This window comes from Muscardinus avellanarius, assembly GCF_963383645.1.
Source record: "Muscardinus avellanarius genome assembly, chromosome: 13".
NCBI classification, from domain to species: Eukaryota; Metazoa; Chordata; class Mammalia; order Rodentia; family Gliridae; genus Muscardinus; species Muscardinus avellanarius.
The window spans coordinates 28,577,595-28,605,410 of NC_137799.1; the positions used below are offsets into that span (position 1 = coordinate 28,577,595).

The 27,816-nt window shown below is 41.2% G+C and overlaps 1 protein-coding gene across 2 annotated transcripts in view; it reads right to left on the minus strand.

The window, feature by feature from the left end:
• ZNF462 (zinc finger protein 462) overlaps positions 1–27,816 on the minus strand; it is a gene marked incomplete at both ends in the record, with an annotated part of 90,608 nt that overhangs the window by 9,144 nt on the left and 53,648 nt on the right. For both annotated transcript variants that reach the window (XM_080709082.1, XM_080709081.1), the window contains 2 exons: positions 14,951–15,174; positions 25,830–25,966. In XM_080709082.1, the coding sequence (XP_080565208.1) occupies positions 14,951–15,174; positions 25,830–25,966 (361 nt within the window). The remainder of the gene's footprint in view (positions 1–14,950; positions 15,175–25,829; positions 25,967–27,816) is intronic.

Sequence of the window (27,816 nt, forward strand, 5' to 3'; positions counted from 1 at the left end):
AGAGGAGACTCAGAGAGGCAGGGATGACAGACAGTCCTGTGAAAAGGATTAGCACTGACCCAACAACAGCACGTGGAAAATAGGTACATCTAATGGGAGGCAGGGGGCTCAGGAAGAAGGCAATGGTAATAGAGTAACCCCTTTATCACAATGGAATCCACAAAATCAGTTGACTTTGAAAACAAGTCAAAAAGACAAGATGACTTTATCAATCCCACTTAGACAGAATAACTTCTTGTTTTGCTCATTAAAAAACAAAACAAAACAAAACAAAAAAACAGGTGTGGTGGCGCAAGCTTGTAATCCCAGCATTTGAGAGGCTGAGACAGGAGGATCATGATTCGAGGACAGCCTCAGCTACTTAGTGAGGCCTTTTGCAACTCAGTGAGACCCTGTTCAAAATAAAGAATAAAAAATAGGGCTGGGGGTGTCACTCGGAGGTAGAATGTCCCTGGGTTCCATCCCCAGTACCGAAAGAGTGAGAGTGAAAGAGAGAGAGAGAAGAGGAGAAGGAAAAAGTCAAGTGTAGAACCTTTAGGTTCTTTCTTTTCCTCTAAGTTCACTGAAATAGTGTCCAAAGGACGTTTGCTTGTACCAATTGGCTCACTGGAGATTAGTCTACATATCTCACTCAGAAAAGTCTCTATGAGTTTTTATTTTTATTACATAGAAACAAAAAGAATTGGCACAAGGAGCATGCTCTTTGAAGCCAGACAGACCAGAGTTCAAGTGAGGGTTCGCCATGAGCCACGACTCACTCAACTATGTGTCTTCAACGTTAACACTGTACCTGGAACACAACTGTCCCCCTCCTGTGTAATTTCCTTTCCACTTCTAGGAATGTGGGTCTTTTCCAATGATGTCACTTGGAAATGCTCATAATAAGCATTGTAAATGCATACTTTGGAAGTCATGTTTGGCCACAAAGTCTGCATTTTCACCAAATAGCATTTATAACAAATATTTCAAGAAAAGTTTTCTGGCTTGCTAGTTTTTCAAGAAAAGTGGGCAAGCTTCCAAATCTGTCCAATTTTGAAATGTTCGAAGAAAACTATTTTTAAGTGACCAGTACTTAGAAGGCAGCCTTTTTTCTGGACTACTGTCTCACTTACCTCCTACCAGGGATGCTGTAAATATGTGTGAGGGACAGGAGGCTGGCCAGTTGCCAGGACACAAAAGCAATGAAACCAAGAGCGCCAAAACACAATCCTTACCCATCTTCTTGAATCCAGCAGTTTGGATTCACTCATTCATTCACTCATTCATTCATTCCACAGGACATGCCAGGACCTCGTCCTTACTGGAACTCCTACTTTTCATAGGGCGCATAGCGACAGAAGGAGATCTGTCACCAAACCAAATGTTACTTTTCCGCTCTCCTTCTGGAGATTTTTGAAAACCGTATTTGTCCATTGTCCCGTAGCCCATCATCCCCCTTCACTAGAAAACTGTTAACATTTTGGATTCCATGCAATTTTAAAATAGTCTGCCATGTCTTCACCATAGGATGTTCATCCTGGGGTAACCCAGGGTTTATTTGTCCCCAAGATGGCTACGATCTTTGCGAGGCTATTTAAAATGTGGAAAGGGTAGCAACTAAAAATTTTGCTATGTCATTAGAAGATTGTAAAAGTAAGAAGCCTGGCCGGGGGTGGTGGCGCATGCTTGTAATCCCCGCGCTTGGGAGGCGGAGACAGGAGGATAGCGCAGGTTCGAAGCCAGCCTTGCTGGCTTAAGAGACCCTGTTTCCAAATAAAAATATATATAATAGGTGTCTGGGAGTGTAGCCTGGAGGTAGAGGGGCTTCCAGGAACCCCAGTACCACCAAAATAAATAAATAAAAATAAGAAGCCTTTAGAGTGTTGAGTTATTGCTGCAATTCATCCTCCCTTCCAAAAAGTACTCTGCACCTGACATGAAGACTACTTATGTCTTTTTTACCTCCCTTATTGCACCCCCATCCCATGTTGGTGTCCCAGGATCCATTCCTCCTCCTCCTCCTCCTCCTCCTCCTCCTCCTCCTCCTCCTCCTCCTCCTCCTCCTCCTCCTTCTTTTTTGCAGTACTGGGGATGGAACCCAGGGGCATTCTACCTCCGAGCTACACCCCTAGCCCTATTTTTTATTCTTATTTTGAAACAGGGTCTCACTAAGTTGCAAAGGGCCTCACTAAGTAGCTGAGGCTGGCCACGAACCGTGATCCTTCTGTCTCAGCCTCCCAAATACTGGGCCACCACACCTGGCTATATTTCTTGCCTCTTCTTGTATCTGTTCTCTGGTGCAGCCAAGGAAGGCTTTTAACACTCTTTACCCTTCACGTCAGTCTCTGAAATTGCCCTGAGAATAAAATCCAAATTCTTTACTGTGGTGGACTCGCTGGCTCTCACCTCATTCTGGCCTGCCTTTTCCAGGCACCCCCTTTCCTGAGATTTCTGAGGTTCCTGGAACACGCCATGCTCCGAGTTCACACACTTGCCGCTTCTTCTGTCTTAAACTCTCCAGTGCTCTTTTATGTGTTGATTCAAACATCCAGCCCGGTTTCTGTTGCATCATCAAGGAAAACTTCCCTATACAGTTCCTGGGTTAAATATTTTTGCTCTGTCCCTGGTCGGTGGCCCATGTCTGTAATCCCAGTATTTGGGAGGCCGAGACAGGAGGATCGGCAGGTTGGAAGTCAGTCTCAGTAACTTAGTGAAGCTCTCAGCAATGTGCCTCTGAGAACACATCCACTCAGTAACTATTAGTTTCTATCCTGCCTCTCTCCCAGGCTAAGCTGAAAATGCTAAGAGGCCAGCTTTTTCTGTGCATCTTACAGCTAAATTTGCACTGGCCAGCAGGGTTTAGAGTGGCGCTGCCCTCACCTCCTGGCTACTGGCCATCTTTGCTTTGTATATCACTTTATAAATTTTTTTCTTTCATATTAAGGCTCACACACACAAAGTTTGGACAATCAAAAAGAACCTAAAGCCCAACCACTTATACCTAATCACTGTTAACAAGTGGTTGTCTTTCTATACTCCCATTCCCTAATTGTAGGTCATTTTCACTTCTATTTCATATTAAAACATACATGTATCATGTCTCCTGCTTTGTTACATGTCACATGACACACATGTCATATTCCCTGAATAAATTGATGTTTTATTTTTATTTTTATTTTTTTGGTACCGGGGATGGAACCCAGGGACAGTCTACCTTTGACCTACACATCCAGCCTTTTTAAATTTTCTGTTTTGAAACAGGGTCTCACTAAGTTGCCGAGGCTGGCCTGGAACCTGTGATCCTCCTGTCACAGTACTGGGATGACAGGCATGCACCACCACGCCTGGCTTAAATACAGTTTTTTAATAACTATATCATATTTCATTAAGTTGATATACTATAGTTCAGCTGATTACTTCCCTATGAGTTTACATTAGGTTGTTTCTGGCTTTTCACTATAAAAATGCAGTAATAAGCCTTATTGTATGTAAGCTTTTCTTTCACATTAAGTTTCAATTTTATAAGCAAAACTTTGAGATGCGAAGTTAAAGGGTCAAAATCAAAAGGGCAGAGATTTTATTAAAGTTTCAGACTATTTCTCAGTTGAGGGTTTCTGGAACGATCACATGACTTTCTCGATTTGGTGATTAGTGGGCAACTGAGGACATATGGTGTGGAATTCACTGTTTTCTCTGGGGACAAGCAGGAATTTATTACCCTGTTTTCCCCAAAATCCATGACAAAGGGAGAAAGAACAAGTCAAGGAGACAGATTTAGAACTTGGGTCTTTTGTAGCCTTTTACAGGTAAAAGAAGACATATATTTCCTTTCTTCCTTTTTCTTTATTTCACAGTGTTGGGATACAGCCCAGGGTCTCATATATGCTAGGCAAGTTCTCTCCCACTGAGCTACCTCGTAGCCTTTTGCAGGTAAAAGAAGACATATATTTCCTTCCTTCCTTCCTTCCTTCCTTCCTTCCTTTCTTCCTTTCTTCCTTTTCTTTATTTCACAGTGTTAGGATCCAACCCAAGGTCTCATGTATGCTAGACAAGCTCTCTCCCACTGAGCTACCTCCCTAGCCTGCCACACCTGTCCTTGAACCGTGGCTTGTTTGATTATGCAATCAATCAGACTATGACACTCTATGCTGATCCTTATATCTGTGAAAATCACTTGTGCCTGGCCACTAATCCAGAGTCTCCGGCAAAGATCACTAACCCAGAGTCTGGTGGAATTAGCAGTGTAGTAAAAATGCGGGATGAGATGCCCATAACTAGGAAATGCTGAAGCCCTCGATGCTAAACTAACGACCGTGAAACCCCTTCCATGCTCAGCTAATGTTTAACCTTCACAACCTTGTTTTTTCATTTGTTGGCTTTTAACCATTCAGCAAAACTGTTTAGTTTTAGATTTACAAATGGTACCAAGTTGAACATGCATTTTTGTGCTGGGCTAGGGTGGTGAATCCAGTCTTGCAGGAAAGACTGATAAAACACGCGTGTTAATGACAGAATGAAACTGAGCACCCTGTGTTCAGATTACATGGCAGGCAATGAGTAGGGCAGGCTGTGTTGAAGAAAATTCTCCTGAACTTTCCAGAGTTGTAGACCTCGAGGGTTCCCCTTCCTACTTACTGAACATTTGTACCTTTAAAAGGACACAGTCAGGATGTTCATATTACTGACTATTACACATCACTGTTAAAAGAAAAGCCAGAGCAATGGCTGGAGGTGCAAGCTCATAGTCCTGGTACTTGGGAGGCGAGACAGGAGGATCACAGGTTCAAGACCAGCCTCAGCAACTTGGTGAGGCCCTCAGCAACCTAGCAAGACCCTATTTCAAAGCAAATCAAAGTAAATAAGTAAGTAATAGATAAAGAGTTGGGTGAGTATCTTGGAGGTAGAATGCCCCTGAATTTGATTCCCAGTACTGTGCCATATACTCTCATGCACACCAAAAAAATAAAAAAAATAAAGCAAGAGAAAACTTTTTATTTCTAAAAAAAGTAGCTCTACAGAACATGGGAAACCTTCCCCTGCCCATGAGTCACAAATAGAGAATGTGTAGTACTGCAAAGAACTTGAAAGACTTGTAGCACAGGCCTGCAGACGTTTTCTCCAAAGAGCCAGATCAGTAATATGTTAAACTTCCTGGGCCATATAGTCTCTGTCATACTTAGCTGCTCGACTGCTGCTGTAACTCAAAAGTCACCGTGAATAATCCATAAATGGGTGAGCATGGCCATATTCCAATAGTGCCTATTTATGGAAACCAAAATCTGAATTTCATAGAACATCTCTTGTCAGGAAATACTATTCTCTTGATTTTTTTTTCTAGAACTATCTAAAAACAGCAAAAAGAATTCTTAGATAATGGACTATATAAAACCAGGTGTTTTGGAGTCATGGGATATAGTTTGCAAAGCACTGACTTTTAGCATCGGGGATGATATCCAGCAAAACTTTCCCTATCTTTGAAAATCAGAAAGGGGATGCGGGACAGAAATCACACAGAGAAAAATTCAGGCAAGTATTGGCTGTATAATTTCTTATAGGAAGATGGTCAAGGGTGCAGATAAAAAAAATTTTTTTTTCAGTTCAAGGATAAGAGCAGTTCAGAATTCTCATGAAAGTTTCAAAAAAGGACATTTGATAGTTCATCTATGCTGTTAAGAATGGTAGGACTTCTTTTATTGGCTGAATAATATTCTTCGTATATACAAGCCATATTGCATTTATTAACCAGTAAACGGTTGGTTCCATGTCTTGGCTTTTGTGAACACAAAGGTGCAGTAGCTCTTTGAGATACAGATTGCGTTTCTTTATACACCAGATGTAGAGTTGCTGGGTCCTATAATATATCTATTTTTAACTTTTTATCTACCTATAATATATTTTTAACTTTTTTGTGGTACCGGGGATTGTAATTCAGAAGCATTCAACCTCTGAGCTACCACCTCAAACCTATTTTATTTTTTTTATTTTGAAACAGAGTCTCACTAAGTTGTGGAAAGCCTCACTAAGTTGCTGATGCTGGCCACGAATCTACCATCCTCCTGTCTCAGCCTCTCAAGTACTAGGATTACAGGTGTGTACCACCATGCCTGACTCATTTTAAATTTTTTGAGAAACCTCACTATTGTTTTCCATAATCGCTGTACTAATTTACATTCTTGCCAACAATGCCCAAGGGTTCTCTTTTCTCCACATCTATCAAAATCCTTTACACTTTAAATATATACATTTTATTTGTTAATCATACTTTGGTAAAGCTAGGAGAAAAAAAAATGAAGAGAAATGACCTTCAGCCAAACACATTACCTTGGCAGTATTAAAATTCTCTGGAAGATCAACCGTGAAATCATATTTGTTTTGTAGTATGCTGCCTTTCTATTTTATAGATACCTTCATCAAGCCCTAAACACACCGGGCTGTGGTTCTTTATTTAGGCTTGTCTTCCCTACTTGCTTATAAACTCTTTAAGGGTAGCAAAGCTCAATGCAGGGTATTAGGTCAGTCATGTAGTTGACATATAATAAATGTTATTTGAATTTACTGTCAACATGAAAAGTCATCGAGATCATAAAGTATAAAGAATTCATACTTTGCCATAGCGGCTGTATCCCATGAAATAAATGTGTTTGTTAATGAAAAATAAAAGTAGCCATTCTTAAAGAGTGCGTTTTAGTACTTATCAAATATCTATCATATGCTAAAGATGTAGCCAGAGCTAGGTACACCTGTAATCTCAGTACTTGGAAAGCTGAGACAGGAGGATCCCAGGTTTGGGTCAGCCTCAGCACCTTAGTGAGGCCCTAGGCAACTTAACGAAACTCTGCTTCCAAATAAAAAATAAAATAGGGGTGGGGGTGTAGCTTGGAGGTAGAATGTTCCTGGGTTCAATCCTCAGCACAAAAAATAAACAAATAAATAACAAATGAATAAATGAATCCAGTAGTTTTTGCATGTATCATTCCGTAAGACAGCTGTGTCAGATATGTGTTATCCTCTGTATTAGTAGAGAAAGAAAATAGAACACAAAACGAGCGAGTGATTAAAGCTAAGATTCAAACTCAGATCTTCAGAGCAGTCAACTTTGACCAGGGAAGTGAACGGACAGTTTCAAATGTTACTGGTAAAGAACATCATCAAATATCTACTAGTGAAATATTGTCCAAAGTTCTGCCGGGCACATCTCCCCTTGAACATGGTCAGAGTTCTTGCGTCTAACTGGCTTCTCAGTTTTTAAAACTACACAAAAGAAAGAAATTCATTTGTGACAAATCAACAAGCAAAACTAACACAAGAAAAAGAAGCCACAAAAAGACATAATTTTCCAGAAGAAACTTCGGCTTACAAAAATCCTTGGAGCCGATAAAGCAAAAGTTCCCAGTATTTAGTTCAGAAATGAAATTGAATCCAAAACTAAAAAGTGGCCAAGGTTGTTTCAGAATTTGGAGTAGGGGAAGATTATTTTTATTTATTTTCATTTTCTGGGAACCGATGTTATTTATTTATTTATTTTTCCCCACAGTGGATTTTACTAGCCTAGAAAGCGGAACGATTTTATTGGAATGCTAAAATGTTGGTGATTCCTCGTAGACTTAATGTTCCACTGCTTCCCCCAAACTGGCAAAAAGTTAAAGATAAGAGTTTCTTAGAGTTCAGTCGCCTGAGGCTCCATTTGCATAAAAAATTAAAAACATTTCAAAGTAAATTCAATTAGTGAATGTGCATTGCCTGAATAGACTATCCTTCTAAATTTAATATACCGAACATGACAATATTATGAGCAAACCAAGTTAGAGATTATGTATTTTTATGTTCCTTAAACTAGCTAAAAGACTTTGGAACCATAAAGAACACCAACAAGGTATTGCACATACTTAATTTTTCTTAAAAACAAAAACAAAATAAAACCGTGAATAGTTTAAATGCAAGAAGTGCACGGTTCAAGTGCAAGGACTTCAAGGCTCTTAGGAATGTGAAGTCTTCATCTTTCCCCAGAACTGCACATAAATGGCATTACTGACAGATATTTTATTGTGTGGGTGTGCGTGAGTGCATGTGCATGTGTGAGAAAGAACAAGAGGCAGAAGGATGGGAGGGAGTGAGGAGGAGGGAGAGATTGAAAGAGTAAAATATAAAATAGCCTTCTAGAGGAACTAGTGAGATCAGAAAAAGACAGGGAGTCAAAGGATGGTAAAATAAAATCGCCTGCACTGTTTACTCTGGATCCCGAGAGACTACAAGTGATTCCTGGCTCACTGGCACAATGATAAAGGTCTAGGAGAACAAGATTCTGTTTGTCACCTACAAAATGAGGGTCCTGACTGTCTCCCCTTCTCTACTGCACTCTGGCTTTGGAGGATAAACATGGCGGCCTGGATCAAGTGCCCTTGACATTTTGGTTCTTAAATGGAATGATATATTTGACTTCAAGGACCCTTTCTGCTATTACTAGTATTCTGCCTAGCCCACAAATGATACAGTTTGACATCTTTAGAGATGTTCCCGAGGTTTACAACCTTTGCAGGCAGAACTCAGATGTTCAGCTTTGATTGTCTAGCTAGCTCTACAGACTGAAATCCTTTGTCTGGAAAATACAGCCTACAGTATCCTATAATTTCTTCTATAGATTCTCTCCACCATACAAAATTATTTAAAGCTCTTCATGGAAGAATGTAATAATAGTGCACTCAATACAATAACAGTATCTATCAATCTATCTATCTATCTATCTATCTATCTATCTATCACCTATCTATCTATCTGTACACCCCAGCTTAGCACCAATTATCCCTCATTTTATTTTTGGCAGTTTATACATTAATCCTAGATTTTGAGCATCCTGTTGATCTACTGTCCCAAGGATCAACTTGTGAAGAACAGACTGAAGGAAATTAATATTTATTGAGGTCCTACTATGTGTGTAGGGTACTGAGATATAATTTACTAATCATCAATATCTATTTTTACTAATCATCAATATCTAATCAATATCTATTTTAACTGAACAGTTCAATAATTTTAGTAAATTTGTACATCTGTGCAATCCTCACCCATTCAGTTTAAGAACACTTTCATCTCTCTGAGAAGTTCCTTCACATCCTCTATAATCAACGACCTCTCCTAAAATCTAGCCCCAGGCAACCTCTGAGCTGCTTTCCATTTTTGTAATTTTGCTTTTTTCTAGACATATCATATGAATAGAATCTTACCGTATCTAGTCGTGTCTGGCTCTGACTACTTAACATGTCTTGAAACTCATCCCTGTTATTAAAGGTCAGAAGTTAATTTTTTTTAAATTAATGAGTAGTAATCCATTGGATGGACATGTCACAGTTTGTTTCTCCATCTACTTTCACTTAGAGTCAGATTACTGGGTCAGATGGTTTAAGTGTATGTTTAACTTTTAAATAAGCTGTCAAATTGTTCCCAAGTATCTATCCCAGTCTACATTCTCACCATCAATGTATGAAATTTTCAGTTCTCTACCTCCTTCCTTACCAACACTTCAGTACTATCAATGGTCTCAACTTTCCCATTCTAGACAGTGAATAGTGAAATCTTACTGTTGCTTTAATTTGCAACAGTGCTTAATGTTGCATTTCTCCAGTGATGAATCATGGGGAGCATCTTTTTTCATGTGCTTATTTGCCATTTGTAAGGTTCTTTGGTAAAGCGTCTATTCAAATCTTTTGCTCATTTTTAATTGAGTTGTTAATCTTTTTATTATTGAGTTATAAGAATTCTTTCTATACTTTGGTTAAAGTCCTTTGTTACCTGATTACTTGCAAATATTGGCTTCCAATCTGTTACTCCCTTTTCACTTTCTTTATGGAATCTTCTGAAGAGCCAAAGTTTTAATTTTGATGACAACCAACGTATTGATTTTTTCTTTAATGTTCATAGCTTCTGTGTGTCATATCAAATTTTTTCCTTCTAAATCAAGATCACACCATTTTCTACTATTTTTCTACTAGTTTGAGCTCACATATTTATGATACATTTTGATTGAATTTTTGTGTAGAGAACAGTATAAGGATTAAGGATAATAGTTTACATGAATAATTTTAATTATTCCAGAACCATTTTTAAAAACAAAAAAGACATTGTTTATTATCTGGATACCTTTGATGGAAATCAATTCATCATAACAATGAGTCTCTCTTTGGACTTTCTCTTCTGCTGTACTGAGTTATATATCTATCCATATGCCAATATCACACTATCTTAATTACTCTAAGATTTGAAAGCAAGAAGGGTGAGTCTTCCAACTTTGTTCTCTTTACACACTGTTCAGATTATCCTAGGTCATTTTCATATAAATCTTAGACCAGTTTGTCAATTTCTTTCTTCTTCTTTTTTTTTTTTTTTTTCTATACTACGGTTTGAACCCAGGGCTTTCTACCTGAGCTACACTCCCAGCCTTATTTTTTATTCTTTATTTTGAAACAGGGTTGTGAAGGGCCTCACTAAGTAGCTGAGGCTGGCTGCAAACCTGCAATCTTCCTGTCTCAACCTCCCAAGTACTGGGATTATAAACATGAAACACCATGTCTGGCCAGTTTGTCAATTTCTACAAATGAAAAATCTGGAGGTTTTGATAAAGATGTTGTTGGATCTGTAGATCAGTTTAGGAAAAATTATCAATAATAGATATTCTAATCCATGAACATGGTACATACTGGAATAATTTAGTTTATTTTTAATTATTTCTTTAAGCGACACTCTATTTTCAGTGCATAGTTCTTAACACTAATTTGATCTTAACAATTTGTTCTTTTTGATGTTATTTATACATGGAATTATTAATCTTTTTAAAATGTTATCTTCAGGTTATCCATTTGTAGTAAATATAAATGTACAATTAATTTTTATAAAGTGATCTTATATCCTGCCACCTTGCTAAACTCACCAATGTTCTAATAGCTTTTTAGTATATTCTTCAAAATTTTCTAACTAAAAGCCAGGTGTAGTGGCACACACTTTTAATCCCAGTACTTAGGAGGCTGAGTACAGGAGGATTGGGATTCATAGCCAGCCTCAGCTACTTAGTGAGGCCCTCTGCAACTAGGTGAGACTTTGTTTCAAAATAAAGAATAAAAAAATCAAGCTGGGGGTGTAGCTTGGAGGTAGAATGCCCCTGAGTTCAGTCCCCAACACCACAAAAAATTTCTAACTACAAAGAACACATTGTGTGTGAATAATGGCAGTTATAATTTTTCTTTCAAATTCTCATGCCTTTAATTTTTTATTTTTACCTATTGTCCTTGACTTTTGTATTTAAATTGTCAGCAAATTTCTTTCTGATACACTGACATCCCTATAAACTTTTTCAAAAATGCTGAAATCTGACTCTCTATATCCTTTATCCTGACGAATGATCATTTTTAGCTAGTGCATAGGGTCACTGCCTACGTAAAAAATTAAGTTTCTACAGTACTGATAACTTTATTTACAAAATAGTGTTTGAGGCCAGGTGTGGTGGTGTACAATTGTAATCCTAGTATTTGGGAGGCTGAGATGGGAGGATTACAGGTTCATGGCCAGCCTCAGCAAGTTAGAGATGCCCTCCACAGCTGAGTGAGATCCTGTTTGAAAATAAAGAATAGAGCAAGCGTGGTGGCGCACGCTTGTAATCCCCGCGCTTGGGAGGCAGAGACAGGAGGATCACGCAGGTTCGTAGTCAGCCTCACTGGCTTAATAGACCCTGTTTCCAAATAAATAAAAAATATAAAATAGTCTGGGAGTGTAGCCCAGAGGTAGAAGGGCTTCCAGAAACCCAAGTACCAACAAAATATAAATAAATAAGTAAATAAATAAATAAATAAATATAAAATTGAGCTGGGGGTGTAACTTTTTACTGGTTAAATCTCCAGTAAACACACACACACACACACACACACACACACAAGTGTTTGAACAATTATTTCAAAAATTCTAATTGTATTTTGTATTTATCATTTAGGAAAAAAGGAGAGGAAATGAGAAACAAAAGAGCACTGTGATAATAAGCATGAGTCTCGTAAACTTAACAATTGTGATGATGAAAATTATTAAGCGTGCTGAAAGTGGCAATATTTTAGCCTCAATTAGGTGCTCACTGGTTTTAATAAGCTGGTCAGCCATGAGGAAGAGGAAAATGAAAGAACATAATATGAGATAGTAAAACTATAACATCAAAGACTAAGATGCAAGGTATAATTAGTGATTTTATAGTATAGTTCAGGTGTTTGAGAACATAACTGCACTTACAATAGGTACCTTCTGATAGGTACAACTATTGTTATATATGAGCACAACTCAATTCAAAAATATTCTGTGGAACATATTGAGTCTCATGATGGGAGAGATACAAGGATCTCACTCCATCTTACAAAATTTCCGAGACTAGAATAACAATTCCATTTATAAATCAGAAAATAGACCTGCATTTCTTTATTTGGAACTGGAGATTGTACCCATAGGCAGTCTACTTCTAAGCTACACCCCCAGTTATTATTATAATAATAATATAATAAATATAATAATATATAATATAATATATAATACATATAACATATAATATATAATATAATAAATATATAATAACCCCCAGTTATTATTATTATTTTTGAAACAGTGTCTTGCTAAATTACTGACAGTCTAAGTTGTCAAGGCTGGCCTGGAATCTACGTTGTCAAGGCTGGCCTGGAATCTACAATCCTCCTGCCTCAGCCTCCTAAGCACTGAGACTACAAGTGGACGACACTGTACCTGGCTCAGACCTACAATTTTTAAGTTTCCCAAAGCATATACAAGAAATTGTAGAGGCAGGATTAAAACCCAGGCCTTTTTGGCTCCAAAAGTTCTAAATTTGGACCCTGGTTTCCTGAAAATCTATTTCTCTGGCCCATATCCAGAGACTTCAGCTTCTGCCCACTGCTCAGGGAGGCTCTAATATTTTCTGAATTTCTCCACTGACTTATAAGTTACATGGAGAAGAATTTATCTTCCTGATTAGCCTTGCCCCAAACTAGGAGCCTGAAGGCTTGAATATTACTATAAAAAGATGGATGTAAAAATAAGATCCATGTGAATCACTTTAGGAAGCTTGGTTTGAAATAGACAAATGACTTTCCCTTAGTTTAAGTTCAAAATGCCCGGGAAGTTTGAGTGAGACAGGATATGATAATTTTCAAGTGAAGTAATTCAGTCCTTTCCTCCCTGCATTCACTTTTTGGCCGCACAATGGAAATTGAAAGCATTCTAAAGCAGAAGGGTTGCCATAGAACCAATACACTGTGGCCAGGAGGCAGAGGTCAGCCTCCTCTCGACACCCGCAGGAAAACTCTGGCTCTCCAATACACATGATTCAGACTAAGGTCTTTGCAAACCGAGGTTCATAGGGCCAGAAAAGAGGAGCTGTATTTTTACTGATGAGAATACACATGGGGAGAAAAGGGCACAATATCAAAAGTGCTTCTCATTGTCTTAAGTGAACACTTAATAGATGTTTTGGACCAGGTTAATTGGGAAGGAGGTAGAGGTTGTTTTCATTAAACCAATGTTTAATCATAGCTCCTCTTGTACTCAGGTCAATACGAGAAATCAGAAATAATCATCTCAGTTCAGGATATGCCAAATAAACCCTGTGCAGCATGAGGAGGCCATCCTGCATGGCTTTGATCATCTTAGCAGCAAGCCTTTGGGGAGAAATTTCTTCGAAGCCATCTGTTTTATGTCTTGTACGAACCTTCTTTATTTTTTAAAACAGGTCCCCTTCCCAAATAAAATATACTTTTATAATCCTTTTAATGTTCAGATATACATGGTGATACCTTTGCAGATCTTGGTAGTTAGCAAAATATTGGTAACAACTTACATGACAGAGGGACAAAATAAAATTATTTATCAGACACTAATGGGGTAGGCAACTATGGGCTCACAGCCTGTCACCTATTTTTGTAAATAAATCTTTACTGAATCACAGCTGTGTCCATTTATGTATTATCTGTGGCTGCTTTCTTACTATCATGGCAGGCTGGAACAATTGCCACTGAATTTGCAATTTGCAAAGCCTATGATATTTACAGCCTGTTCCCTTTAAAAAATAAGTCAGCTGACCCAACTTATCAAAAGTTAACATATTCAAATATGAAAAAAATACTCTTCTTGCCAGGCATGGTGGTGCAGGCTTATAATCTTAGTACTTAGGAAGCTGAGACAGGAAGATTGCAGGCTTACAGCCAGCCTCAGCAATTTAGCAAGGCCCTTTGCAACTTAGTGAGACTCTGTTTCAAAATAAAGAATAAAAAATAGGGCTGGGGGTATTATTCGGGGGCAGAGTGCCCTTGGATTGTATCCCTAGAACCACAAAAAAGAAAGAAAGAAAGAAAGAAAGAAAGAAAGAAAGAAAGAAAGAAAGAAAGAAACTCTTCAGGATACAAAAAAAAAGAACAAGATACAATATTTTATGTATAGTGTAATCAGAATTCTGTAAAACAGATGAAAGCATGGATAAAAAAGACACCAAAAAATAATCAAGCAGTCGGTTGGATGGTAGGTTACAGGTGACTTACCTTCCCCTCCTTTTTAAATTTTATAAAATGACTTCACCTTTCATTACAGAAAAACAAAACCTCATTTTAAAAGTGACTTTAAAATGGGATTATGTGGCACCATGCCTATAATCCCAATACTAGGGAGACTGAGACAGGAAGAGTACAGGCTTGATACCAGCCCCAGAAACTTAGCAAGGCTCTCAGCACCTTAACAAGACCCTGCTCCCAAATAAAATAATAATAATAATAATAATAATAATAATAATGATAACAATATAGAGGTAGCAGGTAGAATGCCTCTGTGCTCATGCCCCAGCACTCCCCAAAAGAAAAAGTGACTTTGATCCTGTCTTGTACACAGTGGACATGGCCAGTCCACCTGTCTCCCCGCTGAAGTACTGAGGGGCAGGCGGGACGAGTACCTTGTGCTCGTCCCGAAGGTGGCTGTCCAGCTCTTCCGTGTGCTTGGTCTCGTAGTAGCACAGCTGGCATTTGTAGGGCTTCAGCTCGTTGTGCTTCTCTATGTGCTGCTGCAGGCTCTCGTCGCTGGAGCAGGTGAAGGTGCACTTGTCACAGCGGAAAACCACCCCCTGCAAGTACCTGGACAGCTTGGAACGGCACACTTCGATGGGGACGACTCGCTCTTCTGTGGAAACAAAACAGAATGGGAAGACGCGTTTTTACTGAGGGTAAGCAGATGCACTTGTCTTCTTTGGAATACAAGAAGAAATCCACTCCACTCAATTCTGCGTCTTCTTCTGAGCCTGGGGTCCATGAACTGCATGCATGTGCACACGGTCCCTCCTCGCAATCCCCAAACAACAGCTGCCTCTGATACAAGTGGATGTGTTGAAGACCCCAAGCCCTTCGTGCATTCGATACCCAGAATGACCTATAAATTGCGGTGGGGCAGGCTGAAGAGTGCTTGCTAGCTCCTGAACAGTCATGACCAAGGTAGGGGTGTGGATGGAAGTGACTGCCATTTCTTTTTTTTTTTTTTTTTTTTTGGTGGTACTGGGGTTCCTGGAAGCCCTTCTACCTCCGGGCTACACTCCCAGACCTATTTTTACATTTTTATTTGGAAACAGGGTCTCCTAAGCCAGCACGCGCGGCTGGTTTCGAACCTGCAGGATCCTCCTGTCTCTGCCTCCCAAGCGCGGGGATTACAAGCGTGTGCCACCACGCCCGGCCTATGACTGCCATTTCTACCAACGTCACTGGGTAAGGACAATGAGCACTGGCACATCCTTCTCCCTTAGCTAGTGTGATAGGGGCTGCATTTGCACATGTCTCCCAAGAGCCAGGACACCGACATTAGCTGGGCAGCTGTGTGCCACCAATGGTACCTCCTACCAACACTACTTTTTTTTTTTTTTGGTGGTACTGGGGTTTCTGGAAACCCCTCTACCTCTGGGCTACACTCCCAGACATATTTTTTTTTAATATTTTTATTTGGAAACCGGGTCTTTTAAGCCAGCGTGGCTGGCTTCGAACCTGCACGATCCTCCTGTCTCAGCCTCCCAAGCACGGGGATTACGAGTGTGCGTCACCATGAGGTGGAGTTCCTCCCATGTACAGTAAATAAGATGAGGAACAGGGTCCCTCACTCTCTAAAGCTCACAGACACAGTAAATGGCAAAGCTGAGCTGTGACTCCAGGTCTGCCCCACTGCAAACCCAGCACAGCCACTCTCCCCAATCCCATTTCTGTTCTCGCCAAAGATGTTCTCAAGGATATACCGCTCCTAAAACCAAGGAATCGTTAATCTAACTGCGAACCTGGGGAAAAAAAAGAAAGAAAGAAACCCGCACATTTTCATTCACTAAAACTGCAACTCCGAAGAGCTCACAAATGAAATGACTACAAGCAGTGACCGGGAGAGGCGGGGGTCACGCAGGAGACCTGGAGGATCTGTGATCCGATTGCCACAATGGGGAAAACAGAAAAAGAGAGAGAGAGAGAGAGAGAGAGAGGGGAGAAGATGGATTTGGGTGCTTTTCATATTACCATACCAAATGCTGCAGGGCTGAAAATGCGTGTAGTTGTTTATTTTGCACTCTCTCGCCCTTGTGTTTAACTGCTCAAATTAAATTTCACACCAGTCTGCCCAGAGTATCGGCGCACGCGCCAGATATCCATAACTGGGATAAAATTAAAATCTGTGCTATTTATGCAAGAATCAAATATAGCACGTGTTTTCATGCTGTGTCTGGGTTTCAGAAGACTCTGAAAGTTTACAAATGGACACACACAACATATACTTATATTATTTAGAAACGGCAATGTATTATTAAGTCAAGAAAGCACGATTTATTCCCAGAGTCACGGAGGAGTAGCATTTCCAGCGCATCCGTACGCTGTGCGCTGGTGTGACAGGCTTCTCCAGTCTTCCCTTTGTTGTTGGCCTGTGTTCGGGCCCTGGGGGAATCCTCCCACCCAACGTGGTGCCCTCGTCTCAATCACAACATTCTAACTGCAGGCCCGTCACTGCCTCAGGAGTCCTGGAATACAGCGATTAATTGGCCAGCAAAATGCTGGGCAGAGGAAGCGTGGAGGGTGGTGTCTGCAACATACTCCCCGGAGCTCTAATGCATATGTTATTTTCCCTATACAAAGAGTCAGTTGCTTATTTCGAAATATAAATATTTTTGAACCAAAGTATAGCAGACAGCGAAGAAACACATGATTATAATGTAATCCACACATTTTCTTAGAATAGCAAATGTTTAAAGAGTCTTTTAACCATTCATTTCCACGGGTTGGTGTAAACCGAGAGAGCGGGTGGTGGGGGGGACGCTTTGGTGTAAACTAGTGAGTCTTAAAAAGCCCATGCTACGATATTATACGTCTCTAACCTGGCACTTCTCAAGATTATTAACATTTGGGGGGCCGGAAAATTCCTTACAGTGGGGTACAGTCCTATGTATTGTGGGCTGTTCATCAGCATCTTCACCCAGTAGATGCTACCAGCACCTGTTTCACCCCATTGGTGCTGGTCAAAATTCCCTGTAGATTAATGCAAACTGGGGTGGCAGGGTGGCGTGGGGGGGTTGCTAACCACTGACTACAGCTGCCCCAAGTGAGGCAGCTCTGGACACAACCTGGGAGCAAGCCGGGGCCCCTGGCAGTAGACAGGTGCGCCGGGCCGGCACTGGGAAGGAGCTCACGGGAAGGGCTGCTGACATAGACCTTCCTTGAGCCAGCATCCCCCTCGCTTTCTCTTTGTTTGTTCCTGATTTATATCTTGTCATCTCTGCTGCTTCCTCTGTTGTCATTTGGCTCTGTTCTGTCCTGTCTGACCTGGTTCTGTCGACCTCAGTGGAGATGGAGAACAGCCGGGTAAAATGTTCCAAATAATGATGCCCCCAAACACCCTAACGATAGCCATTCCCCAGTCTTTTCATGGTCAGATTTTCAAACTTAATATATATATTATAATAGGTCTCCTTTTTAATTCCTCTACCACCTTGGTTAGTTTTTTTTTTCGCAATTTCCAACTTTGCTATGTGCATCTAAGTAAATTTTACACAAAGGAGCACTTAGAATAATGCCCCAGAGTTCAAATAATCATAACTCATGTATATGATATTACAATTTATTAAATAGCCACTATGTTTCAAGCACCGTTAGGTGTTCTGCTCTCCCGGCGACCTTTTATCCTTATCATACTCTGCAAAGCCAGTTTTATGTTCTTCAGTTTGTTGACATGGAAACTGAGAAGGGATGAGCTCAGCTACTTCCTCAAAGTCCCGTCCCTAGGTCTGCACAAAGCTGGAACTGGGGAGCGCAGGTCTGACCTCTGCCAACGCCTGCCTCTTTTCACCCCTGCGAAGAACTCTCTGGAACCTCCAGCCTACAAGTTCTTATCAGCCTTCTAGTACGAATATTTTAAAACATGCAAAAGCTACAGATCCCTATGACAACCTTTTACATCTGAGTGCTTTCCCAGAATCTTTTAAAACTGCTAAAAAGTCATTGCTCTGCTTGCTTCCTCTGGAATGTGAGATTTCTCATTCCCAAACCAAGCCATTGCCAATGGACCAAGTATCTTACAGGGATTTTTATGAAGATATTAATTTTAGAAAACAGTTGACTTTTCTTCCTTTCTAAAAACATGACTAACATGACAGAGATAGAAAGAGAAAAAAGACAAACTTTGCAAGACAGGGAAATGACCGGCAGTGTCTTGTGAATGAGGTTATTCATTGCTGAGGCCATCGGAGGACATAAAGACGGTAATGCTTTTGGGTAAGAACCGAGCCCTGCCTTGGCCACAGAAGCTCCCTGCTCACAGCCTTTTTTCTATGGGGGCAGTGACAACTGTGGGTCTCTCTTGACTTCACACCTCTCAAAATTACCTTGGGTAAAAACTCAAGGCTTGAATCACGCTTTGTGACTCAGCTTCCAGCCCTGGCTGCACAAATATTATGACTTCAGCAATCCGAATACAAGATGAATTATGTCTCTCCTCTCCTCCTACTCAAAAGATGCATAGAGCTACATGGAGATATAAACCCAAGTGGCTGGGCCCAGAGCAACACCATGCCAAAGCACCTGTGAGCTGAGCTGGGCTTCAGAAGCTCTGAGATGCATGCACCTTGGAGCGCTGGGAGCTCAGTGTTAAATTCTGCAGAATCACAACCACAGAGGGGTTGTTTCTGCTCAAATCAGAAAAACAAACAAACAAACAAATAAAAAAGTAAAAACGTAAAAATTGCCAAGAAAAAGTTCTTGAAAGGCAAACCTCAATATACCTGGGGGTTTCTTCCCAGAACCTGCCAAGTCTAAGCAAAGCAGGGGGCCTGCAATCCCAGGGCCAAAACAAACTGCCATCACAGGGCCAAACCAAAAACCTACCCATTACTCTCTCAGCCAAACAGTGACAAAGGCTGAATACTACAGGAAGCTAGTAGGAAATAACATTATTATTTTTCAAATTGCCCTAAATAGAAGTAGAAATAAACCAGGCATGGTGGTACACACTTGTAATTCCAGAATTTGGGAGGCTGAGACAGGAAGGATCCTGGTTCACGGACAGCCTCAGCTACTTAATGAGGCCCTTTGCAATTCAGTGAGACCCTGTTCCAAAATAAAGAATAAAATATAGAGGTAGGGGTGTAGTTTGAAGGTAGATGCCTCTAGCTTCCATCCCCAATACTGCAAATAAATAAATAAATAAATAAATAAAAATAGATACATACAAGTACAAGCAAAACATCTCCTGGTAAAAAAGAATTGTGTTTTGATGTAAGCCAGGCTGCCACCTTCAAGGCAGAGAGACCTTTGAGCAGCACCTCTAATTGTAATGGAAAAGGTATTTGGTAGGGTTGGAAGGGAACATGTAATATCACTAAATATAAAATGAAATGAATGGCAGTTGGGCACGGCGGTGCACATCTGTAATCCCAGTATTGGGAGGCTGAGACAAGAGGATTGCAGGGCTCAAGGACAACTTCGGGAACACAGTGAGACTCAGCAACCCAGCGAGACCCTGTTTCAAAAGGAAAAAAAATGAAGTGATGGATATATAGCTCAGAGGTAGGTGCCCCTGAGTTCAGTTCCTAGAAACACACACATGCACACGCACACACACAACACACACACAGATTAGATATTTCACTGTAGTTTTTTCTCACAAAAATGATACTGATTAGATAAATGAGAGAGACTATTCTCAATTTTCATTACAAGGTTCAGTTATATTCAACATTTATCTACCTATTGGGAAACAGAAATTGAGCTAACATACCAACAGGAGACCAGCAGCAATGATTACATGGCTTCATAATCACAAGGTAAATATTGGGCAAAATTGGGTTTCATCCAGAAAATTCAATCTCTGTCCAGTTTTTCAGGCTCACCATGGGGTTTCGGGACACATACTGGCAAAGCTATACATGAAGCGTGGTGTGTTCAACAGAGATAAACCCAGTAGAAATGTCCTCGTGAAACTATTCACTTGTTAATTCTCTTATTCCATTAAAGTTCAAGTTCCTTCGGGATAGACCTTGCCTGACTCTTCATGGTTGTATTCCTAGAGCTTAAAACATTGCAAGCATATACTGAATGTTCAGCAAAATGAAAACCCACCAAAATTCCTGCCACCAACTTTGTCCTTGAAGCCAAAGTCTCAGTGCTTAATACTTTTTAGTTAAACTCACAATTTATGGTCAATCTCACCAAATGTTGATCTGACCTAAGCCCACAATTCCTAAAAAAAAAAAAAAAAAAAAAAAAAAAAAAAAAAAAAAAATGGATCTATCAATCCCTTGACTCAACTTTGTTAAATTCTCAGTTAACAGGTATCTTGTCTGTCTGATCAAAATTTGTCCTGGGTTCCCAGTTGTTTCTTGAGTAAAGTTCAAACGCTCTACAATTTGGCCAGAACACACTGTTCTAGTTTACCAAAGCACACTGTACTAGTCTTCAAAGGCACCTAGAACCATCTAATGCAAATATGTCTTGCTTCCACTGACCTTAGTAGCTTGTTACATCCATCCTTTCCCCAAGCAATGGGTTGAGCAGTATCTCCCAAAAATTTATGTCGACTTGGAACTTCAGAATGTGTCCTTATTGGGACATAGGATCTTTGCTGATGTAATTTGTTAATGCTGGGTGGAAAGGGTGGGCACTACATTCAGTGACTGGAGTTCTTATAAGATTAGAAGGCACAGATACACACACATACAGGGAACGAGACCATGAGAAGATAGAAACGGGATGGAGTGATGCTGCTCCAAGTCAAGGATGCCAAGAAACCCTGGAGACATCAGACATGAAGAAAAGGCGAGGAAGGATTCATTATTTCTCTATCCTTCGGAGGAAACATACCACCTCCGATGAAACCTTGATTTCACACTTGCAGCCTCCAGAACCAGGAGAGAATGCATTGTTTTCAGGCACCTAGCTGGTTGTCATTTATTATGGTAGTTCCGGGAAACGAATACACTCCATCTTAGATTTTCTCTGCCTGAAATGTTATCAGTGGTATAGTAGAAAACCACTCTTACCTACCGCCTTCCTCTACCCAAACAGAAACACAACTCCTAGACACCTTTGTCTTGGGAATACTATGCACATGTTCATCTTGACTTGAGGAGGGCAGAGACTGGGTCTACACCCAATCATGACCAAACACCAAGCACAGTGTGACATATAATAAGCAGACAATAAAAGCTTGCTGAATGCATGAACGAAGAGTGTGGTCTTCTTTACTAAGACCGTCACATAATCTCTGATTAGGTTTCATTCAGATTTTTCCATGGGTGAAATGAATTCTCTCTTTCTTGCTACTTAATATATCAATGTGTCTGGACAAAAAGTGATGGAAATTTTATTCTTTCTAGCAATAGCTCAGTCTCAGGACCAGTCCAAAGTTGTTTTGTTTTGTTTTTTCTTTTTGTCCCAAGTATTTTAATTAACTAAGACCTCGTACTGTAGACCCTGGAGACCAAAGACGTTTATTCACCCACAAGACAGGAAGTACGCAGGTGCAGAAAGAATTGCAGCTCATTGTTCTGAGACCAGCCCCAGCGCAGAACTGTAGGGCAGACACCTGACAATGTCTCCTGATGTGTCAAGACCAGCTTCCTGCTGAGCTGCCATTCTGCATTGAAAGGGACACCAAAGCCAGGCTGGGGCACAGATGGCAGATTCACTGCCCTGGAGTGCTCTGACGTCTGTGGTTCAGTGGTCCTCCTCTCTGACCTCCAGCCCTACAAATACCTCTGTCTTCTGATACGGCTGACACTAGAACAGGGTGATGCTGCAGGGGTAACGCTACCACCCCAGGGTGCCACGTGTAGTGGAAGCCAAGAACTGGGGGCCAGATACACCTGGGTTTGGTCCCGGCTGGGTTACTTCTGAGTCGTTTGACCTGAGGCTCAGCTTTCTGAACTTATTTCTCTTGTCATTGGAAACCACAGCCACATCCACCATGCAGGGTTCCTTGAGATTCTGCACAACTACGTGGCGTAGAGGACTTAGGACAGTCTTTTGCCTGCTGAATGCTCCGTCATGGCAGCTACTTCTGTTTATTAGTAATGATATTATTACTATTAATTCTTGAGGCTCATGCTCATTTCAGATTGGTGCTTTCTGATCTCGATGAGGAAATTATTTAGATCCTTAGCCAATTGTCTCATAAATAAGCAGCAGGGACTTTAAATGACAGTGATAGGTGATGAGATTGGAGATGGATTGAAAAACTGGGGTTGACTGGCAGCTTCATCACCTATCAGCTAGGTGAAGCTGGTTAAGTTACTCCATCTCTGACTGGCTTCACGGAACTCATTCCAGGCTGAGCATCCCTAATCTGAACATCCAAAATCCAACACCAACAATGATGCTCAAAAGGTTTTGGATTTGGGTTCATTCGGATGTTTAGTGATACGGATTAGGGATGCTCCACTGGCAAAGTCTATGTAAATATTCCAAAATCTGAAACATTTCTGGTTCCAAAGCATTTTGGATAAGAGATAATGAACCTATATTGTAACTTAGAGCAGGCAAAATATGTACCACAGCACCCACTGTCTCCTTTGGGGAATCCAGTGGAGAAATTCTTTTCAGATTTTAGTGTCTAAGATTCCCCAAAATTTCCCAAACAATACTTCAGAAAAGATTAACAGATATTAGAAAGCCAAATGACTCTGTTTTCCTTACTGTCGCGGTAGGCTGGAATCTCAGGGCCACATCTGCAGCCCACTGCTAACACTTGAGCAGCATCTCACAGCAACTACCTAGGCTCCAGACTCACGGCCACCTTTCCCATGTTTGCAGGTGCAGTTTCTACTGATATTGCTTCAGTTTGCATTTGCCAATTTCTTCATTTGTTTTGAATCTGCAGCAGTGTCTTTAAGCCACCTTCAATCCTTTGTGAAATGAAGTAAACCACAAATAAATACACTAAAATACTTTTTTGTGTGTGGGTGGAGTACTAGAGATAGAAGCCAGGGGAATTCTACCTCCAAGCTACATCCATCAGCCCTATTTGAATTTTTGTTTAGGGAAACAGGGTCTCACTAGGTTGCTGAGATTGGTCTGGAACCTGTGATCTTCCTGTCTCAGCCTCCCAAGTACTGGGATTATAGGCATGAACCACCATACCCTGCCACATTAAGTTAAAAAAAAAGGTCTTTCTCAACCATAAGTTTCATATATATATAGCAAAAATGGAAATTATAGTATGATTCCTCCCAATCACAGGAGATACAGTGATCCCATATGCTGACTAGCTCTTTGTCAAGTACTCATGACTTTGGTGTTGAATCTCTCTTTCCCTCTGCCTCTTTTGAATTCTCAGCTCAGGAAAGAAAAGTCATTGAGCTCATTAGGTACCAAAGCTCTCATCTTGCCAGGCAGCAATATGGGAAAAGAAGAGGACAGAGCACAGAACGTGAGGACTCACTGTTTCTGTTAGCTCGGCAGCAGCACCACTGATGGCCTCTAACCAAGTTGTGACGGGGCACAGAGCCACTGCGACACATGGGCTCAGGGACCGGAAGCCAGGTGACTGAGGCAGAACACCAGGCGGGCCCACTCGGGCCAAGAATTCCTGCCTAAATGTTGCTAAGCTGCTTTTCCCAGCTTGCAGGTGGACGTCCCAGCCAGCAACGATCTCACGTCTCATTAGAGTGCAGCGGGAGGAGGGAAATGTGAGAACACTTAATGTTGAGCATCTATGGGGTTTGTAGCAGACACAGGCAAGCCACAGAATGTACTGGCTCGAGGCAGAGGCTCTGGGGAAACACGGGCCACTTTACACATGTCCCCCAAATACTCGGCATCGCAGCAAGTGGCATCCCAGCAGAACAGGGCACACTTCGTTTTTGAGGCACAGGTGGCAAATATCAAAAATCTTTCTGTAGCCAGAGGCAGAACAAAGATGGTAAGAAGCAAGAGGAGGGAAGGGATGAGGAAGAGATGGGAAGAGTCTGCCCAACTGGCAACTAGTATTCCAGCAGTCTTTGTCCATCATCCTGCAGCTTCAGTTTGGTCAGGACCAAGCATGCTCTGCAGAAACCTACTTTTCCTTCCGATGCAAAGGAAGCCTGCTGTTGAACAATGTTTTGATTGGCCAGGAGTAAATTCAACACAAAGCAAAGCCAATGTGGGCTTCAAAGAAGGATCCCGGGTTATCAGCAGGAACGAGAAATATGGACTGACCAACTTATGCACCCAGCACAGAACTCCATTGGGCACTTGCGCCAATATCTCATAGTCTAGTCCCCCCTTTCTCCTTTTTCCCTTCTCTTTCTCTCTCTCTCTCTCCTCTCTCTCTCTCTCTATATATATATATATATATATATATATATATATATCCCTGGGTGTGTGTGTGTGTATATATACATATATATATATATATACACATATATGCATATATATACATCCATATATATACGCATATATACATTATATATATATACACACATACCCCAGGGATGCTCTACCTCCAAGATATCTCCAGCTTTTTCCATTTTTAATTTTCAAACAGGGTCTCTGATTGTTGAGGCTGTCATTGAAACTGCAATCCTCCTGACTTGGCCTCCCAAGTACTGGGATTATGGGCATACACCACCATGCCGATAGTATAGTCATCTTTTTACATGTGAGAGATTAAACAAACCAAATCCAATACTCAGTTGATAGTCTTTTTTTTTTTTTTTTTTTTGGTGGTACTGGGGATAGAACCCTTCTACCTCCGGGCTACACTCCCAGACCTATTTTATATTTTATTTGGAAGCAGGGTCTCTTAGGCCAGCAAGGCTGGCTTCGAACCTGCGCATCCTCCTGTCTCCGCCTTCCAAGCGTACACCACCACTCCCGGTGATAGTCTTATTTTTTAAATAATACATATCGACCACTTTTATGTCTCAGAATTCTTCTTTTCAATCATTTTAAGGAAAACTTCACATTCTGCTTTGGGAATCATTTTGGCCTTTAGCGAAAGAATTGCTCGCATCCATGTAGCTCTTTGCATTTTCCATTTGCCTTCACCTACCCATTTCTGCCTGCCCTACCTCCCTTTGTTTTCTAAGCAAAGTTGTGGGCAGAAGAGGATGCAGATGTACAGACGCGTCCCTCACACTGGGCTCTAAGGAGACGCACACTGCAGTCCAGGTGGAGGAAGTCTTGGGGAGGCACTGCTAGCCTGCTGTCACTGTGAATCCTCCCTCGCCTGGAAGAGCAAGGGCCTGGGAAAGGCAGAAGGCGGTGCTGCTGTGGTCTCATAAATCCTGAGAACACCACCACGTGGACCCCTCCCATCAGCACCCCAAGGAAACAAGTTAGGAAGGTTACCTCGGTGTAGCACGATGTGGTCGATCATGTTGCGCTTGTATTTGGTGTGATAGAGGCAGAGGGGACAGCGGAGATCTTTGGGGCCCTCCTCGGGAACCGCCGAATGCCCAGCTTCTACGTGCATAGTAAAGGCAGATCTAGGAGAAGGTGGGGAGAGAGGAGGAAGAGTGTGACAAGAGGCCATTCCGTCCACACACCTGCCAGCAAACCACCACAGATGTGCAAGTGAGATCAACACAGCTGTTAGCCGTGGGGCTGACCGTTAGCTCCTTGGTCACTGAATCAATAACCGAACACACAATTGCAGTGGCAACTTCTTTTGAGAAATTTTGCCACTTGATTAGGATCAGGGCTTAGTTTGAAAAGAAATAAATCCTCTAAACATCTTATTCTGTGTGTGCGTGTGTGTGTGTGTTACTAAGGATTGAACCCAGGGGCATTCTACCTCTGAGCTGCGCCCCCAGCCCTATTTTATTTTTTATTTTAAAACAGAGTCTCATTATGTTGTTAATTAAGGCTGACCACAAAGCTGAGCTCCTCCTATCCCACCTCCCAAGTCCTGGGATTATAGGTATGCGTCACCACAGCTGGCTAACACTGTGTTCTTGAAAATTAGAAATTGCCTATTAATAGTATAAAAGCAAAATCCTTAAGGGGAATGATTTATCTTCATGCTTGAGAAGAGGACTATGGAAAGCTTGGTGGATTTACAAACTGCTTGCATTAGGTCTTTGCAGGTGATGAGGGAGGCAGGTATCTTAAGGGCTGAATGGGCAAGAACCATGTGTGTGTGTGTGTGTGTGTGTGTGTGTGTGTGTCTGCCTGCTACAGCAGAGATTGAATCCAGGGGGGGGTTCCACCTCTGAGCAATAACCCCAGCTCTTTCATTTTGAAACAGGGTTTTACTAAGTTGCTGAGGGTCTTATTAAGTTGCCAAGCCTGGCCTTGAACCTGTGTTCATCCTGTCTCAGCCTCCCAAGTACTGGATTACAGGCATGCACCACCAGGCCTAGCAAGAACCCCTTTTTTAGCCCAAGTGCTTCTCTCTGGAGAAACACTTTCATCATTAGTAGGCCTGTGGCCTCCCGTTCTTTGGCTTGCACTTGTTCTAAACCATACACACATTTGTCTGAAAAATAACTAGACCAAACTAATAGTCAGAGACCTTAACAATTCCCACCAAAGCCTAGCAATTAAGATGTTTGGGGAGGACTTATTCCTCTTCCAGTTCATCTTTTTCTTGGGACATGAAGCCTAGTTTCCATGTTCTCTCTACATCGAAGTGGTCTGGGGTTCAGCAGATTAAAAACAGCTTTATATCTGCAGTATATTTCTGATGTTATATTATCATAAAATCGTTCTATCCAGGCTATTATAATGCTTTTTAGTGTTTATGTTTTGTGCCAGGCCAACCAAAACCTTTGGATACATTGGCTCATTTACTGCTCACTGAATCCCTATGCGGTAGTTACTATTATTATCTTTAATTTATGGGTAAGGAAATGGAGGCACCAGGAGGCTTAGTGACTTGTTTGAGGTAACAGGTACTCAGTGGCAAGCTGGGATTCAAACTCAGGCTGTGTACTCTACACCTGTAACCACTAACCCAAACGGTAACTCGCAAGATGAGATTAAATCACAGGAGAAGTTTAGATTACATGATAGGAAGCAGAATTACTTCCTTTCCTTGGGTTCGTTCATTCTGTTGTGCACAGGAGCTAGGTGACTGAATTATCTTTTCCTAAATTACAACCATCTCTCTGTGACTGCCCAAGTCTATGCTGCACAGTGCTGGGGTCTCCATCCTTTATATGCCTTGTATTATTACAGTCTTAATTAACAATTTCTCAGAAAGGGAACAGGCAGGTATGATAGCAGATGTTTTCTCCTGACTTGACCTTTGCTTTATATAACTTTTTATTCTCAAAAGTGGTGGGTGGGAGGGTTCTCTGAAGGGAAAACACTTCTTCACGTACAGGGCCAGTGA